This window comes from Canis lupus, chromosome 5 (genome assembly GCF_048164855.1).
Source record: "Canis lupus baileyi chromosome 5, mCanLup2.hap1, whole genome shotgun sequence".
Classification (NCBI taxonomy): domain Eukaryota; kingdom Metazoa; phylum Chordata; class Mammalia; order Carnivora; family Canidae; genus Canis; species Canis lupus.
In genome coordinates, this window is record NC_132842.1 from 52191986 (window position 1) to 52213778 (window position 21793).

Here is a 21793-nt window from a genome sequence, read left to right on the forward strand (position 1 = left end):
GACAACAGTTCTCATACCTGTTTCCCTGGATGCCTGTAAGATTATTAATAATGTATGAAAGGTACTTGGGAAAGCATTAAGTACCATATGTATTTGAAGTATTGTAACTGTATTTACACATAATTCAAGCTTCGGGGATCACTACATAGCTCACGTCATAATTTGAGAGAAGGAAAAAAGTGGCCACAAGGCAAAGTACCTTCACTTCAGTTTAAGAAATTCACAAACACCTACCCTCAGTAGGTTTTTGGGTGAAGATCTTTGGAAGGTGATTAGAAACCATCTGATTTAGGGGTGCCTGGCTGGAATAGTGCTTAAGCCTCCAGCTCTTGTCTTCGGCTCACACCGTAATCTCAGGTTCGTGACAGGAGCCCTGCCTTAAGCTCCACACTCAGTGTGGAGTCTGTTTGGGACTCTCTCCCCATCTCCCTGCCCTTCCCGTTCATGTGCACTCTCTTTCTCTCACTCAAATGAGTAAGTCTGAGGGAGGGAGGAAGGATCACGTTTGTGTTCGTCTTTCTGTTGTTTTAATGTTTATTGCCCATTTGGAAATTTGATTCCTGAAGCTAGAGCAGAATGAGCAGTTTCAAGTATTGCAATGGTGGGAAAAGAGTTGAAAAGAATATGGGTTTGTTTGATCTTCAGTATTAATACTGAAAAATAGATCCTTGAAGGAAGCCAAGGACAAGCACGATTAGACCAGCCAAGACCATACCTGGTTAGGCAAACTGGGCAGGCTAAGAACGATAATAGCAGCCAAGACTTAGTGAGCACTGACCATGTGCCAGACACTATAATCAGTGCCTCACATCCATTAATGAATTTTATCCTCACAGTATTCCCTGAATAAGGAATATGGCCTCTCCTATTAAACTGTTACCCACCCCCCCATTTCCAAGTAGAGAAAACAGAGATTCAAGAGGGTTGAATGGCTTGTCCCCGATCTGATGGTCATGCTCCTCACCAGTCTGCTACCTGTAACCACTGTTCTCAGTCCCCGCCCTGGAGACAACAGTGCATCATGTGGCCAGAATTTGATCTCCCAAGTATGTATTCCTGTCTGATAGATCTTTTTCTCCTTAGCTTCTTAAATGACATTCTCTCTAAGTCAACCACAAGTAAGCATGTGTGGAATGAGTTTATCTAGTTCCACATTTCCCTCTGTATAAGGTGACCTTTCAGTGTTAGTCCTAAAGTACAGTAAACACTTATCAACAACTTTGTGGCCTCTGCTCCCTACCCCCAGCCCTGCACAGTTAGAGATTCCATCATTAGTATTAGAAGCGATGTCTTTCAGGATCCCATTTTTGTTATTCTATTTATTTGTTTTTGGTTTATTAAAGATTTTATATATTTGTTCACGAGAGACACACAGAGAGAGAGAGAGGCAGAGACACAGGCAGAGGGAGAAGCAGGCTCCCTGCGGGGAGCCTGATACGGGACTCAATCCCAGGACCCCAGGATCATGACCTGACCTGAAGGCAGACATTCAACCACTGAGCTACCCAGGTCTCTGTGTCACTGTATTTATTTGTGTGCTTATTTATATATATGAGTGTGTGTGTGTGTGTGTGTGTGTGTGTGTGTGTGTGTGTGTATAGAGAGAGACACATGTCTACAAAAGAAATGCTTAATGTCAGCTCAGGTCATGATCTGAGTGTCATGAGATCAAGCACCAGCCTCAGGCTCCATGGTGGGTGTAGAGCCTGCTTAAGTTCTCTCTCTTTCTCTCTGCCCCTCCCCACTATCCTACCATTGCCACCAGCCCCCCACCCAGCCCCCACTCACACATGTGTGCTCTTTCCCCTCTCTCTTAAAAAAAAAAAAAAAAGCAGTATTTAGGACCTCTATGGATTATGTCTTTTGAATCATGGTGGTGATACTGATCTGCTGAACTATAGGGCTGCTGTGAAGATTAATAAGCAAGTCAGCAAAGTATTATTCAGGGTATCTTTATTACTATTATTACTTCCATTGATGGGTAGGTGTATGTGAAGTTAAAAGTGTGAACCCTTAACCCTCTATTTGTGTCAGAGTCTGGGAAACAGTGGCACTTGTCTTTTTTTAATGGTTTGTTACATAAACTTCTGCACCATCCCTGGATTTAGGGGTAAGTCGCGCAGGTCAGGATCTGGAATGACTGTGGGGAAATCGGTAGGGGATCACCTCAGACAGCCAGAGTCCATTCTCCTGGGGCCTTTTCTTTTTCTAAACACAGTACACTTACGGATTTCAGCGACTGCTTTTCCTTTGAGCTGGAATTTGGTATCACGAACATAAAACTTTAGTTGCAACCCCTAAAAGCATCCAGCCACTTAATTAGAACAGTCATCCGTAAGACTTTGGTCTTTAAATACACCAGAAGCTCACAGACTTTTGAGCTTTAATTTATATAATTTTGTTCCAGCTCTTGCTGTGTTGTCTGAATTCTTTATAGCATCAAGTGATCTGTTGTAAAAATCTGTAATAGTGTGTATTTTAGGTATCCCGTTGTCTGTTTAAAAGGGTAATAATGAAAAATCTCATGGTTTTAACTAACATTCTTCCTCCCAAGAAATTAAAATCAAACAGAAATCTAAGTTTACATTGTCTTCTAGGCTTTTATTGTCAAAACATTTCTTGCGACGATAATGCTCTAAAACCTTTCGAAGTGTCACCTACAAAATGATTCGTTAATCGTGTTATTTTGTGTTCATTTCACGATGCTCTGCTTTATCTGGGAAGTATATTAACATCAATAGATACTATAGCCTATAAGCTACTATTTATTCGACACCTTCAAATTGTTCTTACTGAAAACCATATAAAGGGCTTTATAGGGCTCTTTGGAACATGCGCTTTAAAACTAGGAGGTGGTGTTTGCTGACTGGTCAGCAGTGAGTAAATAATTCAGCAGCCGTGCTGTCCTGAGTGTCAGACCCCCAGCGGGCTACTAGATGCTAAGACTTGCTCAGGGTTCCTTTGTTGACTCATACAGTGGCTGACCATGGATGCCTTTCTTTTTAGAAGCAATTCAGTTGTTTGCTGGAAATAGAGCTTTTGAATTTCATAGGATCTTTGTCCTCCTCTTTTGAAAAATATTTAAATGATACTGCTCAAAGGGCACACAGAGAAACAGCGTGACTGACTTTCTGACTTTCGGGAAATTAGTAAGCAAGCCGTAGGGCTATTTTTAGCTTTTACTCCTTGCAAACATTTCCTTTTGTTCTTTAGGAGACATTGTTGATCTGTTCATTCATGTGCTATGCTTTCTCCCCCACCACCCGATGTCTTTGGACAGAATAAGCCTTTTCTTCTCTACTCTGAATGACATAACTGCGTTACTTTTTATTTTGTTCAGTTTTAACTCATGAGTTTCTCATTTGTTCATGTTTTTCTAGGTTCTGAAATACCACCAGCACCACCACCTCCAAACACACACACATTTTGTTGTTACTTGGGGCTGATTTGCACCCTTATCTGCAAATGCTGACTGAAAAATATTCACACAAGCAGAATATACAAAATGTACATTTTTGTCGAAATACCGCGGAGTGGTAGCTGATGGTATGATTTATTTGCCTTTATTTGGTCTGTTAGTACTTCTTTAAAAACTATAATCCTTAGAAAATCATGCAGTTACTCTTAACAGAATCCCAAGTGCAGGAGAGGTGCTTACAAAGGCCGACCTTCACAGCCAGGCTCATGTTTGATCCTTGAAACATCTTCCAGTATGTAGAGGAAGTAGGATTCCTAAGGAAGCACAATTGAAACCTCAGTTTTGCTCTTCTTATGAAGGCAAGTTTGATTGATATAAGACTTTTCTACTTTAGGGAAGCCTGGGAGTTTCAGTGGTTGAGCATCTGCCTCTGACCCAGGGCCTGATCCTAGAGTCCCGGAATCGAGTCCCACATCAGGCTCCCTGAAGGGAGCCTGCTTCTCCCTCTGCCTATGTCTCTTCCTCTCTTTCTCTCTGTGTCTCTCATGAATAAATAAATAAAATCTAAAAAAAAAAAAAAAGATTTTTCTACTTTAGATAATATCTAGGATTTAGCCACTTTGTAATGTCATAATTTGACCTTTTATGTTTTTTATTTTTCTATAACATAGGCATTATAGCAATTGTGCTTAAAACCATGGGTTCTGGAATCAGACCACCTGGTTTCAAACCCTAGATCTCCTGTCAATCTCAGTATGTTTCAATTTCCTTATCTCTAAACAGAGATAACAGTATGTACTTCATATAATCATTTTAGAATTTGAATCAGATAATTCATATAAAGGGCCTAGCATAATGTCTGACGTGGTAAAGTCTCAATGGATTTCCACTGTTATGTTTATTGCATCAAAGTGTTTTATCTAAATGTAGGATGTTTGTTATTTTAGAAGATACCAGAAAGAGGCAAAATATTCAGTTTTCTGGAACCCTTGCCTCTTCCCTATAAGAATTTTTTTTTTTTTAGGATGTCCTCAAACACAGGTGGCCTAATTCCAGCGCCTAGTGAATTTCCTTCCCTTTGGCCCTGCAGTATTTGCAGCTCCTCATATCTAGAATCAGCGCAATTATAATAGGAAGTCAAGCAAAACATTTTTTTGCATAAAGAGAGGAAGGCAGAATGTGAAATGGCGTTGACATCTGCGCTTCTGCCCTGGGCCAAAAGCAGAATCAGTTCTTTGCTGCTGATTCGGCATCCCATCTGCCGCCTCCCCCAGCACTTAAGCCCTTCTTCTTTTCCTTTCCCTGCAGAACCCCGGGGATGATGAAGTCAGGGAGGGACTGAGGAGGGAAACAGGACAGAGAGGTTCAGGGAAAGACAACACAGTGATAACCCCCATTCTGCAGGCGACCCAGTTGTTTTCATGCTAACTCTCCTCTGCCCGTGTCAGTTTTACTGAAGTTCTGTGGATGGTGTGCAGGTTCCCCTCTTTCTGATCAAGAGCTTTCCTGACATATGTTTCAATAGTTCACTAAACTTCACTTTTTTTTTTTCTTTCAGATTTTATTTATTTATTTGAAAGAGAGAGAGAGAGAGCGCTCCCCCCAAGCAGGGGGAGCAATATAGGGAGAGGAGAAGCCGACTGCCTGAGCAGCTGAGCAGGATCCTGGGATCACGACCTGAACCAAAGGCAGACCCTTAACCACTGAGCCACCCAGGCATTCCTAAACTTCCCTTTAAAAAAAAAAAAAAAAAATTAACTCTTAGCCTATACCCTCAGAATAAGTCCTTTATTTTTATAAGGGATGCTTTAACTTCTGAGTATATATTTTGTCCAGGAAACTATAGCTGCATTTCACTGCCCCCACTTGCCAGCTGACCCACAGCTCTAACTCCTGCTGAAATGGCTTCTTGTGTTAAGGCAACCTCTTCTATCCTGAGAGGTACAACTAGGCTTTCTACAACACTATTACCTTAGAAATCACTTATTTAAAGTTTAGAACACAAAACATAACACACATGGAAAGGATATCTGTCTGCAATGTTGTAATTTAACTCTGATTTTGATGAAAACTTGAGGAGTTAAATAATGGAGTGATGAGTGCCCCAGAAATGGACTTATCGAATAAATAAAAGGAAGCAAACGGAAAAGAGAAGTAGGGGGAAATTGTCGTAAATATATTCATTTTCAATGGAAAATTTTTAAAATCTTTTTACTTCCAAAGCTTAAGGCTAGTTTTAACTCAGACTGATTTTTTTTTCAGTTATGTTTCCTGATGATTATTCCAAGTTTGTCTATGATTCAAAATATGAAATATTCATTTAAATGAACATAGAGTACTTGGAGGGTTATTTTTCAGGCTGCTTGGCTACTGTGTTTTGTTTTCATTTGAATTTGAAGTTATCCTAACCCTTTATTCAAAGAGGCAGGTGACTCTGATTCTGTCCTGAGTTTTAGAGATTCCTTTTTTTTCTTTTAAGATTTGACAGAGAGAATGCATAAGCAGGGGGAACAGCAGGCAAAAGGAAAGGGAGAAGTAGGCTCCCTGCTAAGCAAGGAGCCCGGCATGGGGCTCAATCCCAGGACCCTGGGATCATGACCTGAACTGAAGGCAGGCACTTAACCGACTGAGCCACCCAGACACCTCCCCTGTTTTCTAATAATTATTTAAGTAATCTCTCTACCCTCTTTGGGGCTCAAACTTACAATCCCAAGATCAAGAGTCACATGCTCTACCAACTGAGCCAGCCAGGTGCCCAGCTCTTAGAGTCCTAATTATAATGCATCACATAAGTAGTTTTCATTCAGTGCTTAAATAAAAAGACCTCTGTGTTCACTTTCTAGACTGATTTTGCACGATTTAGCGGAACAAATGTGGAAACCGACTTTGTAGAGGTGCCATCACAAATGCTTGAGAACTGGGTATGGGACATGGATTCCCTCCGAAGATTGTCAAAACATTATAAAGATGGAAGCCCTATCATGGATGATCTGCTTGAAAAGCTTGTTGATTCCAGACTGGTCAACACAGGTATGACTTGTAATTTTAGAAAAGGAAAATTTGGGGATCCCTGAGTGGCGCAGCGGTTTGGTGCCTGCCTTTGGCCCAGGGCGCGATCCTGGAGAGCCGGGATCGAATCCCACGTCCGGCTCCTGGTGCATGGAGCCTGCTTCTCCCTCTGCCTGTGTCTCTGCCTCTCTCTCTCTCTCTCTCTCTCTCTGTGACTACCATAAATAAATAAAAATTAAAAAAATAAAAATTTATAGAAAAGGAAAATTTGTTAGAATTGCTTAAGAGGGAATTGCCGACATGTTCTTCTATAGAACTTATTTCCCCTTTAATAATCCTAGTGCTCTTAAAGTGCTATTATGGGGGGGGGAGAAGACTGCTAAATATACAGGATTGTGCCCAAGAAAAAAAAATCTGTCTCCTTTTAAATCTTAAGTGAGTTACCTTGCTCCCACTCTGTAGTATGTACTACAGGCATCAGTTTTTGAAATCTTTGATCTTGTGATATTAGAACACATAGTTCTCTTTTCTCCAAAACATGCCCAAACATTCTTATGTTAATAGGTCTTCTGACCTTACGTCAGATTGTTTTGAGCAAAGTTGATCAGTCTCTCCATACCAACGCATCGCTGGACGCCGCAAGTGAATATGCCAAATACTGCACAGAGGTTTTAGGTGTTGCAGCCACCCCAGGTATGTGAGTACCAAGACTTGAATTCAATTTTTTCTGTTCCACACACGGTAAAGTCCTACAGCACTGCTAGGGAAGGCCGAGATTGTCAGGAAGTTTACCTCATGTAATTTGTTTCTGATTTCTATAATCAGGCAGTGACTTTCAGATAAGCTTACTATGTTCGAGTATGAGTTATCCTGTCCAAATATGCTTAAAGGAAAGGTGGCTCCAGCTTTCAGCATTTTAGTGTAATCATGCATGAGCAACTGGCCTCCACCCCAAAGCAGAGAAAGCCGTTCACGTTTGGCAGCTCCCACCTGGCTCCTCCCTCCATATATGTACCAGGACTTCCCAGTGATTCCACTAAGAAATTGGCAGAAGGGGGCAGTTTTAGAGAGAAGCACAAACTTTGCTTCTGATTTTGGTTCTGAGATCAGTTAAGGCAGTTTTAACTAGCACTTTCTAACCCTATATTTATGATATTCATGTGTGTGGGTGGGTAGGTGCACACACGTGTGTTCACATTTATATATTTACATATTTTAAGCCAACAGGTAGTTTTTCGTGTACACATAGTTGGTAGGGTGATTTTTTTTTCTCTGTAAAAGTCGTTATTTAAATAAATCCGTCAACATTAATAGTGATGATAAAGATCAGAAGAGTTCATTGAGTCCATCCCAGATCCTCACTTACTTTTGCGATCTCTTTATAGCAGACCATACACAACTCTGTGCCTGAGGCCACTTTGACAAAATCCTTTTTAAAAGTAGCCCTAGAGGTAGATTGAGTTGGTAAAAATTTTTAGGTTTTTAAACCTAAACTTTTTTTAGGTTTTTAAATAATTCTTTTTCAGTAATTATGAACCTAAAATAAGCGCCGTTCTGACAAATTTTAGATATAAAGAGGTGTGACGAAGGGTAGGCTCTAATAGTAGAGTATCTGTAAGATACATATGCATCTAAGGGATAAGAAAGGACTGAGTAGTTCTGAAACACTGAGCTATCTGATGGGTGTGGACAAAGCCTCTGAAACTATTGTTAGGCATTCCAAAGCTTAAGGCCGAAACCTGCTCAAGGTTGAGTCATCATAGTAGAGAAGTTTGTAAACATCTTGGCCGAGGGCACATGTGAATCCATGGAGTACTACAGGTAGGATCCTGCTTGTCTCCTCTCCCCAGTGCCTGCACTCCCCCTAGGGAAACCTTAGGCAGCTGATAACCTGATAATTAACACTGGCCATCACATTGATTGAAATGTATCTTTCTTTAAAGGCACAAATATGCCAGCTACTTTTGGACATTTGGCAGGGGGATACGATGGCCAATATTATGGATACCTTTGGAGTGAAGTATTTTCCATGGACATGTTTTACAGCTGTTTTAAAAAAAAAGGAATAATGAATCCAGAGGTATTGTATTTTCTTTTCTCCTTTTTGTTAATTTTGCAATTGCCTCCCTCCCCTTTAATTCCTAGTGTAAAGTACTTATTACGTGTAGATTTTAGAATAAGAGATTCGGTAACAGCTTTCAACTTTAAAGTCTTGCATCTTTTCAAATCATACATCATTAAGTTGCAGTGCACAAGTGATTAACTCTAATTCTATAAGTTTAAAAAAAAACCTACTACATTTTCTTGCTTATTAACATTCCAATATATTGCATAATTAAAATTCAAAGCTTTGTTTATGCACTTGAGCATTTATAGCAGCTAGTTTTGACATGTGCTGAACCATGTTTTAGTTTTATAGGACGTTGGGAAAGAAAGGTAAACTCCTTCCTGATAGAAATGATCTACAAAGATTTTGATATTCTCTACACAGTTTCTTTATACATTTTCTGCGTGAGGTACCCTTTCTCTGTGGCTGGCCTACCCCACCTACTACATAGTCTGTAACCCAAATGCCTCTAAGTAATTCAAGCTGCTTTATTAACCTGAGCCATTCCTTTCTGTGTATAGTAAATTGACTGCCAGGTGGCTACCAGCCAAACCTTCCTGAGTTACAGGCCCCCAGTCTCCACTCTTGTTGAAGACTCAGCTGTCGGATTATTTCTAGGGCTGATGCATTTTCCAGTGTGCTTTCTATTCTGTTTGATTCAGAAATGAAAAGAACAAATTCTCAAAATCAGGCTCTCTGTACTTATTTTAGCTAACCAATTTGTTCCCTTAAACTTTGTTTCTGGATTGCATAGTGCTCCACACATAGATACTGAAATACATGGCTGTCGTTTAGACCACCATCCCCCCCCAAGCTCACCCCGCACCCCCGCCAAAACACTTTCAGGGCACTTACAGTCTATACACTAGCCTTTCTAATCACTCCATCTTCCATCCCACCCTACCCAGGCTCTTAGGTCACTGTAGGTCTCCTTCCATTCCCTAGCCCACCTATTACAATGGTCAACCACTGACTATTCTTATAAATACCTTGACTTCTGCATGACCTTCGGCTAAGTGCCCAGAGCCCTGGATTTCTCCACCAGCGCACTTGGAGATGGTGTCCTTGGGATTCACACTTTCTGGGGAAGATCATGTGACTCCATTAACATGCCCCACTACAAAGTCATGCTATCCAACCTGTCTGGACCCCCAGTGTTACTCTGCTGTCTTCCTCCACCTCCCTTATTGCGTTCCCCGGAGTCTCTTAATACCTCTTTCCTCTCCTCTAAGAAAAGTAAGGGCATCAAGACTGAGTACTTCATCTTTTTATTCTCTTTCTATACCTCAGTACTTATCTTCTTTCCTCCATTGTCTCAGCAATGTCTCTAATACCAAGCCTTACTGGTTTGCCATCTTGGGGGAAAAAAACGGGTAATTGCTACTGACTCTGATAACCCTGTTGCTACTATTCGGTTGTTCTTCCTTTACAGCCTAATTTCTTGCTCTAAGAAACAGTCTTGGCCAACTTCTGTTACCTGGCTTTTTTTTTTTTTTTAAGATTTTATTTATTTATTCATGAAAGACACAGAGAGAGGCAGAGACGCAGGCAGAAGGAGAAGCAGGCTCCCTGTGGGGAGCCCAATGTGGGACTCACTCCTAGGACCCCAGGATCATGACCTGAGCTGAAGGCAGATGCTCAACTACTGAGCCACCCAGGTGCCCCTGTTACCTGGCTTTTGCCTCCATCAACTAAACTGGAAATTACTCTCCAGTTAACCATTGATGAGCCATTGGCCAACTTCCAAAGGCCCTCACCTGCCATTTCTTTTTTTTTTTTTAATTTCCTTCTTATTCCTCTTCTTGTTTATAGTCCTTTCCTTAGCCATCAAATCCCTTCCTTACTTCCCAGAAGACTCCTTGTGTGTTCCCATAGGTCTTTGCACCTTCACAAATTTTATTCATTCTGTTTTTTCCACCTAAAACGTGTGCCTTCCTTGTTTATGCCTCTTAAAAATTTTACCTTTCTTAAAGGCCCTACTCAAAAGGCTACTCACTTGTGAAATGTTCCAGATCATTTGAACCAAAAGTGGCCTTTCCATATTTTGAAGAGCAGAATGGATTTGGGCATGAGGGAAGGGCTTCAACAGCTTTTTTCTTATGTCTGGAGTGTTTAATACACAGAACAAAAAAAGTTGGGTCATAAAATATTTTGTACCATCGAATATAAATTTTTATTTTAAGATGTGTTTAGAAAAAGAGTACATCAAAATGTCCATTCTTAGCTTCAGGTAATGACTTTATGAGTGATTATTCAATATTTTTCTGTTTTTTTTATGGAGCTTTTCCTTATTTTTACATAAAGCATGCATTATTGTAGAAATCAGAAAACAATGATTAAAGAGATACAAGGTCTAGTTATATAAAGGTCAATTATGACCTGTTACTGGCTTTTACTAGTGGGTGAGGCTTCCTGGCATAAGTACTACAGTACCTTTTTCAATTACTCTCCCTCATCCACCTCCTCTGTGCTTCCACTCCCACAGCCACATCTCCAGTACCTTCCACTGTCACCTCTTCTCTTCCACCTATCAAGGTAACAGCCAAAGTACTGATCCCAGTGGACCACAAGGAACTTGCAAGTCCAGCAGATCAATCCCTGCCCTTATGCTTCTATGTACTTCCTTTTATTCTCAAGCTTCACAGCTTGGTAGGCAGCCAGACTACTTTTAATTTAGAACAGGGACCTGGGTTGATCCTGGAGAAAGCAAAATTCCCAACAACTTGGAATTTTTGCCTTGTAATGTTAAAAACAGTTTTCAGTTTTGCTATAATTCTGGATATGACATCACTGTGTGTTACTCATTTTATGCCATGAAACTGACTTTATTTCATCCTTTCCTATCAAATACTCTGGGATATCATGTCATTTCTTGCTACGCTGCTGTCACAACAGTAGTGAATCTGGTTCCAGCAACTAAGGGGAATCCCTCCACACCCTACCTTCACACTATTCACTGCAGTGGCAGATATTAGAACAGCTTTTTAAATAGCCATTTTGTTCCATCTTACAGTGTACTGTTTGGTTTTGTTTGCTTTAATTTTTTTTTAATTTTTGCCAACGTTTGCTTTAAAGTGATACCTCCTTGGGGCCCTTATGTTGGCCTTCGGCTCCAATCATAATCCTAGGGTCCTGAGATCAAGCTCTACATCAGGCTCCTTGCTCTTCAGGGCTCCCTCTGCCCTGTCCCATCACTCGTGCTCTTTGTCTCTCTGTCTCAAATGAATAAGTAAAATCTTAAGAAAAAAATAAAAATAAAGTAATACCTGATTTATAAAATTCAAATACCCACTTATTAAAAGTTAATACTTTGAGGCAGTAATCCCATTCTACAAAAAACATCAGTCATTATTACAGGTATGTTGTGATGAAAAGGAAGAATTTTTTTAAAAGTCAATTTGTTTGTTTGTTTGTTTATTATAATCTCTACAGCCAGCATGGGGCTTGAACTCACAACCTTGAGATCAAGAGTTGCATACTTCTCCAACTGAGCCAGCCAGGTGCCCTGAAAGAATTTTTATAGTATAAGGAAATACTGAATTTGATCTGAAGTCATGGGTATCAGAGCAATCACAATATATCATACAGTCTGTGTTGTCTCAAAGCCCTCACCCTCCCAACTATGTTTTGTTTTTTTCCTCATCACTGAATTCTGCTATATTTTCTAGATTTACAAAGTTTTCAGCAGAAAGGGACCAGTTATTATTGCCCGGCACAGTGAATTAAAAAGACTTTCCCAAAGCCATTATAAAAATTCTGGAATAATAAGAATACAAAATAGACTCTAGAAACTTTCAGTATGAAACCACAACAAAAGCAAGAAACAAATGACAAGACACTGTGAAAGGAAGAAGAATTAGACTCCCTTAGAATTCTTAATAAGCATCACAATTGAGTACATATTGGTGCCACTGTAGTTGACACCTAATAAGACAGGTTAATTTCACCAGTAAGTATTTGAATCATTTTGAGAAGATAGTGGTGTGGCCCTTCAAGGAATCAGTGCCTACTATGCTTAGTCCCCAGACTCTAGAGAGGCTGAGGACTAACTAGATCACATACTGTTGACATTACCAGTCCTGTCATTGATAACAAAAAAAAGAACAAGGGACACCTGGGTGACTCAGCGATTGAATGTCTGCCTTTGGCTCAGGTCGTGATCCTGGGGTCCTGGGATCGAGTCCTACATCGGGCTCCCCACAGGAAGCCTGCTTCTCCCTCTGCCTGTGTCTCTGCCTCTCTCTGTGTCTCTCATAAATAAATAAATAGAATCTTTTAAAAACAAAAACAAAAGAACATCTCCAGACCTTCTCACTATAACCTCTTGCTCATCCGAGAAACATTCCAGACCTTAGCAAGCAGAACTGTAGAAAGTGCCTTACTCACTGGGAAAACAATAAAAGGAAGGGTCAAGTATAAAGCTTTTCTTTTGTTTTGGGGTTTTTTTTTTGTTTTTTTTTTTTTTTTTTTGAGTAATCTATATACCCAGTGTGAGACTCGAACTCACAACCAAGATCAAGAGTCAGATGCTCTACTAACTGAGTTAGCCAGGTGCCCCAAACCTATAGCCTTCCGAATACCAACGGTAGCAGTAGCATATTTTATGGTACACTGGTTTCATTCTGCTTTGAGGGCTCTATCAAAGTATTAGAATTGGCCACTTACCTATAATAGCCACAAGTTTGCTCCCTCTGGCTTTATTTGTGATTTTCTAATTTCTTCATTGTAAATAGATAGACCGTCTTAACTATATAATTAGTTAAATATATTCTAAAGTCTTTGTTTCTGGTAGAATATGGAGACGTTTCATTATCAGACACCTCTTTTCCTTCTCCAACTGATCTCTTAAATAGCTATGGAAGGGAGCTGCTTGGGAATAACACTTTTGAACAGCAAGCTCTAGGGGCTCTTTGAAGATATCTTTAAGGTCACCAAATGTAGTTTCAAAATACAGCAGCTAATCATAGGGTTGGAAAAAAATGGGGGCATTTTAACTAGGGCCATTTCTTTTTATAAGGCAACTTCATTGTGGGAAAATTTCCTAAGAGCTAGTAGACATTGTGGATTCAAAGACAATTATATTATTAAGCTAGAATTATCTTCCACCTCTTTTGCATTTAGAGAAATTGCTAACCTTTGTTTTTTCTGTCAGTGGAGAAGAACTAAAATCAAGTATCACTGTATTTCAATCTGTAATGCCGTTAGGAAGGAGCTAGATCTCCACATGCCATAACAGACAGAAACCTGACGAATTTGGGGTTAACATGCGAAAGAATTGCCTGACAGTGAAAGTGTAATATAAAGCTCAGTGTTCCAGTGCTCTTCCATCAGAAGTCTAGGCCCAGTTCTTTCTATAATGTGTTGCTAAGGGAGAATATGAAATTTCCTCTCCTGCAGGTCCTTACAAACGGATTAAATTCTGCTTCAGCTCTCCTGATACACCACCCCAAAGCTGATTTCTCTTACATTGCAGCCTTTTCAAATAGACTTAGATTTTGCCTGATTTAAGGATAAAGGAAGGAAATGGGATTGATTTCCAACTTCTTGCATATTTACAAGGCCAGACCTTCTAAGTCTTGAATCCCAACCAACTGGAAGCAGTTTTTCCCTCTTTGTGTTCTTAACAGCCCTTCTTCGCATTTCTCCTTAAACCCTAATAATCTGTTTTGTTAATTGTCTATTCCTTTATCTCACCCCCTAGATCATAAGGCCCTAAGGAGCTGTTTTATTCATTTTTGCGTGTCATCTGCTTCAAAACTGTTCTATTTAATTATGGTGGTGGTCCTCCCCGTCTGCCTCCCCTTCCCCCAGTGCATGCTACTGCCCAGGCTGGTTGTTTTTTGTTTTGTTTTGTTTTGTTTTTCTCTGCTCTCCCTCCCCATAAATAAAGATCTGTCTGTCTACCCTCACAAACTGAAACATTGCTTAAGGTTTCCAGAAGGCCTCTTCTAATGAAGCGAAGATTCCTACCCACTCTTCTTGTTCCATCTCCTTGACTACCAGCACCAATCTTTGACTCTCTTCCTTTTTCTTTGTTGTTGTCCAAGGTATTATTTTTCCACCCACGATCTCCCCACCCTCATAGAAAACAAAGGGTGTGCTGTTGAGAAGGAGTTCACAGATGGGCCGTGGAAGGGAAGGTTTCAAAGTCCACTTTAAAAGCTGGTCAGGGAGCCTGTTGGGTGCCTGGTCATCATCCCCTGTGCTCAGGTGGATGCCCTTTGCCCTGATGCGTGTTACTCAGTGTAGGAAGGAGACAGCAACAGGAAGGAGAGAGTTGGAAGGCAGTAGAAGCATGTGCTGTCTCACAGATGCCGGAGATAGCAGGAGACCCAGGCTGTTGACCATTTACATATTCTCATTACTGATAGATGATGGCACCCTTCCTTCAGGTCATTATATTGTTCTTAGAATATTACCTCAAGGGTTCCTAGGGGGCTCAGTCAGTTGAGCATCCAACTCTTGATTTCAGCTGGGGTCATGGGATCGAGCTCCAGGTTGGGTTCCCTGCTAGGGGGGGTTCTGCTTCTCTCCTTCTCCCTCTGCCCCTACCCCCTACTGTGCTCTCTCCCTCAAATAGATGAATAAATCTCTGAAAAATAAGGGTACATATTCTTAGATAAAATGAGTGCCTTGTCTCTGACTTAATATTCATACTGAATTAGAGTCTCTTTCTTATTAATAATGGAGATGAAGTCTCTCGTACTTTTTTTTAGCTTTATTAGGAGACAGAATGAATTTTAAGGAGATGCCAGACCCGGAATGCATCTGTGTTCCTGCTCTGTACGTGAGACACTGAACCATAGCAGCAGTGTGAGAGGGGCAGAAATGAGAGGAGGGATGCACGACCATTGAGGATTGCTGAGTGCCCCCCCGGATGCCATGTGGTACACTAGGGAGTGGGTAATGTACCGAAATCATCCTTAACTCCCCATCAGCTAAACGAGGGGGGCATATTCTTACTTGATAGGTAAAGGAAACCAAGGCCCACGGTCCCAGAGCCGAGGCTGAAGCCAAGATTCGGATTTGGCCCTGACTCCCAACACCCTGACCTTGCTTTAGAAAACATCACTGTTAGAGAGGACTTGCACAGTTGCCAATAGATACACTCTAATCTTCCAGGATTAAAAACCGCACAGGTGACTAATGTGATTTACCTTCTGGAATAGTTAATAGAAGCTCAGCATACTATGTGCAGATCCTCCTGAAGGATTTTTTTCAGCATGAAAAATCTCCGTGGTTGTCTTAGAACTTTTCTTTCTGCTTTCCTCTCAGTTCAAGTTTCTTTATTATGTAAACAAAGTAGAACAATTTAGGGCAAAGACTCCTTCCACCTGTGGCATATGTCTCCCAGAAGTGTTCTCTCACCCAGAGAGCTGGTACCTTCCAAAAATACTAAAATTCACTTAACTTTCTTTCTTTCTTTCTTTCTTTTTTAAGAAAAGCAAGATCCTATTACCAAATGACTCTTAAACTGTTCTCCAAACTTCATTGTGAAGGAAATGAAACTATTAAAAGACCATTGCTCTGTAATTCAGGAAATTGAATCAACTTGTTTGGAGCCGTAAGCAGGGCAGGGCTGGAGCTGTGCTGAACTGGGTACCGTGAGTCGGAACAGTACCCAGCTCCATGGGGGCTTTACTGTTCAGAGGAGCCCGGAGCTGCCTCTTCCCAGTACCCGGCAGTTCCTCAAGGGCCACAGTTCCCTGTACAGATGAGACTGTTTCGGTACCAGCATTGCAGGAGATTTCTTTTTTTTACCCTACCTAGATTTTCATGACGTTCCTGTATTTGTGGAATGAAAAATTTCTTTTTAATAAGTAAAAGAGTCTCAGATCCTAAGCATTAAGAATTTCTGCAGGTAAATATTAATTATGGAGTTTGGATGATGGGTACATGGGTTTCATTATACTGTTGTCTCAGTTATTAGCATATATTTACATCCTTTTCCATTAACGATTAAAATATTTTTACAATTCTGCAGATGAACTTAATTCGCGTTTTCCACGTTCTTCCCATATTGCTACCTGCAGAGAGCGTAGTCTTTCTTCCCCATACCACCCAGTCCCCATACTGATTTAACACTGTAGGAAATGTAAGCACATTGGACAATGAAATAAAGGGAAGAGAGGGAGACTGTATTTGGGCTTAAGGGCCCTGAGCTGCTACTTCTTAGAATAATAAAGTCCAAGGTAGGTATAGCCATCACTCACATTTTAGGTTCTCGATTGCTCTTGTACCAGTAATGAATTGCTGCAGACCAAGTAAGAAATTACATGTCATTTTTTTCCCCCTAAAGAACATTAAATCAAGCTCTAAACGTTCATTACCAGGGTTTTCAGGTATTGAAATATCAATGATTACGGGCCCTGCCCTTTTAAAAAAAAATTATCCAAAAAAAAGAAGAAAAAAGAAAATTTATCCAAAGCTTTTAAATAAAGCAACGAGATTACTACATGCCTTTTCAATGTCAGACTAGAATATCATCCAACCAGCCCTTCTAAAGATCATCAGTGTTCTGGGCTCTCCACCTGTCTATGCTCTCCACCTGTGGCTATCAAGCAATTAAACTGTGGCTAGTGCCACTGAAGAATTGTGCTGTAAAAGTAAAAAGCACTAGATTTTGATGACTTACAACAAAAAGTAAACTTCAGTAATTTTATATTTGTAGAAGTTGAGATAAATGTAGATTTACTGGTTAAAATATTTTATTAAGGGGCACCTGGTTGGCTCAGTAGGTTAAGCTGCTGCCTTTGGCTCAGGTCATGATCCCTGGGTCCTGAGATTGAGCCCTGCGGCTGGCTCCCTGCTCAGTGGGGAGTCTACTTCTTCCTGTCTCTCTGCTCCTCGCCATCCCCCAGGCCTCACTCATGCTCTTGTGCACTCTCTTTGTGAAATAAATAGATAAAAATCTTTTTAAAATGAGAATATTTTATTAAAATTAATTTTACCAAGTTTTTTGTTTTTTACTTTTTAAAAAAAGCCAGGCAGTGATGGTCTAGAGGATTCTCTTTCTCTCCTTTTGCCCCTCCCCCTGCTTGCTCATGCATGTGCACACTTTCTCTCTCTCTTTCTCTCCCTCTCTCTTTCTCTCTCCCTCGCCCCACCTTCTCCTTTCCCAAAAAAAAATCTTTAAAAAAAGACTACTAATCATATTGATACAGTGATATAAAGGTTATACATTTCAAGGTGTTACTCTGTGAACTATTTTAAATGTATATTTAGAATTAGGCTTCACTGAATTGTCTTCCTCAAAAGGATGATGAAAAGGAAGTGAAAATAGTGAATAACACTGACACTGAAGTACAGTCATTTTTTTCTCACATATTTATTTGCTCATATATTTTTCTAAATAAAAGCAGAGTAACTGCAATGTTTTAAAATTCCAGACCTCATCCCCAAAGAAAACTTTACAAAGTTCTTATTCCCACCTCTGGACCCACAGAAATATCTTGCCCTATACCATGGAGCATGTGCTGTTGTCCTACTGCCATCCATAAAGATGAGGGGTTTTGTGTAAAGCCCCTTGTTTAAAACATAGCAGAAGCCATTTTGGCAGAAGTGGTACCACTGTTTCCAGGTACACAGACCCCCTGTTTTTGGCCTTCTTGAACACTTGCTTTGCTAACCCTTTTGAAATAGCATTAGAGATGGACTAACCAATAAAAATCAGTTATACATTCCATTTGGCTATTTTTTTGTTCATCTGTTTGCTCACTGTTGAGACTCTAAGGAGACAAGACATTATTAGAGAGGAATGTAGAAGACCAGAGTTCTTAAGCTTCAGATCTCACAGCTCCCAAAATAAATAAGTACTACAGAGCTGTATTCTTGGCAAAAGAGAACATCCAGACATAGTAAAGTCCATTTTTCTTCACCTTTACCCCTTTCTCTTTTGCATCTAGGGATTTGGAAAACTGCTTTAACAATGAATTATTAGGCATGATGTTTTATTTTATTAGGTTGGAATGAAATACAGAAACCTAATCCTGAAACCTGGGGGATCTCTGGACGGCATGGACATGCTCCAGAATTTCTTGAAACGTGAGCCAAACCAGAAAGCGTTCCTAATGAGTAGAGGCCTGCATGCTCCTTAAACTGGGGATCTTTGGTAGCAGTCCATGTCTGGAGGAGAAGTTGACATCACCATGTGTTACTGGCCTGAAAACTGAAGGGAGTTTTGCAAATGAAAGTTTAGATTTCTATTGACTGCCTTTTGTTTTTCGATTTGAAAAATTTTGCAGATGTAAATGGAATTATAAATACCATGACCTAAGAAAATACCCATTAGAAAATAATTGTACTATAAAATTTCATAAAAATGGATTTGATTTCTTTTTATAAAAGTTTCATATGAATGTAATTTGATTTTTTACTACTGTAATCTAGATAATGTAAAAGGGCTAAGAATTTTTAAATTGAATCATATACATTATATAATTTGATCCTTCTTATATCTTAAAGTTTTGTACTTAGGATTTCTGGACTGGTAAATGAATCATCACATTCCTCTGGTAAATATTTTCTTAGAGCCCTGCATCACCTTTGACCCCCTGTCTCACAGTAAAGTGTGACCTCTTTGCCCACATACCTCAGCACCAGGGGAATATGCCTCAGTAATGCATTTATTTTTGTATTTCAGGCATTATGGTTTCTAACTTTCTCCCATACTTAAATTACTTTCTGCCATTGGGGTATATCTTTTCTAAAGTCCTGTCAGAGAGTACCAAAAAACGTATGAGTTTTAACTGAACTGGCCTAATGTATATTATCTTTTGTATCTTGTGTTAGAGGATTTTTTATCTTATATTAGAGGTTCATTTCCACCTCAGCATGTGAGATGGTCAGTCTTTTGGCATATTTGCCAATTAGAGCACTAAAGCAAGTCCAGGGATTTGTTTCTCTTCTCATGTTCTGATAAATAGTAGGGACTTTTCCTCCTTCTCTGCCATCTCATCCAAAGTGGCAGGTAAACATATCATAAATGGCAGCATAGTGAAGAGAGCTAAAGCTGATGTGGGGCAAAAAGAGTTCAGAAACTCCAGAAAAGGAGTGGGTTCTGGACAGAAGTATCTGCGGATAGCTGCTCCAAAGTGTGTGTGTGCTAAAACTCATCCACAGGGAGGAGGCTCCTCATAGCCTATCTTGTCTGGTGATTTTTATTTTAAGTGAACCTTTGGATCTCTTTTTAACTTTCTTTGCTATGAGTCTAATTCTACTTCTACAGCAGACCAGTAAACTCACTGTACTTACTTTTCCCCAGGAGTCTACTCAATAAGGAAACCAAAGCAGGATAATACAAAAAATTTTTTTTAATTAAAAAATCCAAACTTTGAATGTACTCTGATAGGTCTTCCAGTTATTTTCCATTTCGTATCTGAGGTATGACTTTGCTGGGAGGTACAAAATTACAAATGGATTTTGTGCTACATAAACACACACACACACACATATATATAATGTTGCATAAAATTATAGACAGTGGGAAAAATTAAGAGCTCTAATGACACAGAAGAAAATTCTAAGATTATTATTGCCAAGCACATATATTAAACATGCACATGAAATCTTACCGTCCCTCTGAGACAATTGCCTGGCCCTTCTCTCCCCAAAACTAGTTTTTTTTTTAACCTTTGATACTTTTCTCATTTCTTATCTTTTTCTCCCAGACTGTTCTGTTTTCTAGCTTCAGACAAAAACTCTCTTCAGCTTTTTCTATTGCCTTTCTGTGTGTCTCCTTAACAATAACTTTATAATTTTAAATCTTATTTCACATGGAAAAACAAATACTTGGTGTGAAAAAGGCTGCACACAATAAAGTTAAATTATTATCCATGAGAACGAGCTCACATTTCTTTCATACTTTAACGTTAAAACTGAAATTCATAAGAAAGCAAAAGCGCTATGAAGTTCTTTTTTTTTTTTTTGCTATGAAGTTCTTTTTATCTAAAGTCCACATCTGATATTTAAAATCTAGCAAAGCATAGCAATAAATTCAAATATTTATTCTTTAGCATAATTCAAAACTAAGGAGTATTTTTTTAGGTGTTTTTGAATATAGCCGTTCATCTATTTTTTCTTTTTTTTCTTTTTTTTCTTTTTTTCCAGATCAGAGCATAGAGTGTTGGTAAAGCATTCTGAATGGTGGATAAACTATAAAAATTGTCATTGGCCAACATACACTTCAGATTTGTGAACTGAGCAATATATAATAAAATCTCTCTTGATTGTTGATCCAGGAGATTTAGGACCATTTTGGGTTACTACAGAGAAAAGAAAGAAAAGGCATGATATTATGCCACCTAACATAGACTTTTTTCCCTTTAGTAGGAATGCTGCATGTTACCTAGATGAATAACTAAAAATTATCTTGAAGAGTTACCACCTGAGCTATTTACATGAATATCTTGCTTTTCTGAAGCTAGTAGGATGAAAGGTAACTATTTGTAGCTCTGTAAAATTGACAAACTGCATTGTGTAAAAAACTAAAATAGAGAAAATATTTTTTTTTAATTTTTAATTGATATGATTTTGTACTTGTTCTTTCCTTAACTAGTAGGGAATGACTTAACTTTCTACTTTTCTCATTTTGCCTTTAGCCTTTGTATAAATTAATCTGTATAGTAATCCTCAGTGGATCAGCTGGTTTGTTTATGACTGTTTTTCATTTTTTCCCTTGCTGTCATGCACAGGAAGAATTGTTCATGCTCTGAAGGAATTGAATTAAAATACTAATCCCCCAAATTGGGTTTAGGCATGGTTAACTGAGCCCCTAAAAGTGTTAAAAGAGAAAACCTATTTCATCTGAATAGATACAATGACCAAGGCTTCTTTCTTCCCTCGGCACAACATTATTACAGTTATGTGTCTCACATCTGAAATTGGATAGCCCCTCGAAATTGAATATGCCTTCACTTATGAATGTTTGGTGAGAATAAAAGCAAAAAAAAAAAAAAATACATGTTTTCATTTTCTTTGAAAAACGGTCAATGTCCAAAGGTTACCTCTTCATTTGTCGTTAATGGAGAAATTTACACAGGCAACAGATCCACCTAAGTACCAACTCTATCAAAGGCAAAAGGTAAAGGTTATAAAATCTAAATACTAGATCACTGTAGCCTTTTCTGACACACCCACAATAAGACTTTTCAGATTTTATCTGAAAAAAAATATTGAAAATTGCGGTAATGAACAGAACCCCTCACATATCCCTCTCTAGTGAGTGATTTTTGAGTTTTTATTTGGCTGAATTTACCTCA

General features: G+C 39.3%; 1 protein-coding gene across 5 annotated transcripts in view; it reads left to right on the plus strand.

Moving 5' to 3' along the window:
* Nucleotides 1–21278, plus strand: part of NLN (neurolysin) — a 94744-nt gene extending 73466 nt beyond the window's left edge. For all 5 annotated transcript variants that reach the window (XM_072826650.1, XM_072826649.1, XM_072826652.1 and 2 more), the window contains 4 exons: nt 6262–6448; nt 6992–7120; nt 8371–8507; nt 18497–21278. In XM_072826650.1, coding sequence (XP_072682751.1) covers nt 6262–6448; nt 6992–7120; nt 8371–8507; nt 18497–18631 — 588 coding nt within the window. In that variant the 3' untranslated portion in view covers nt 18632–21278. The remainder of the gene's footprint in view (nt 1–6261; nt 6449–6991; nt 7121–8370; nt 8508–18496) is intronic.
* The last annotated feature ends 515 nt before the right edge of the window (nt 21279–21793 follow it).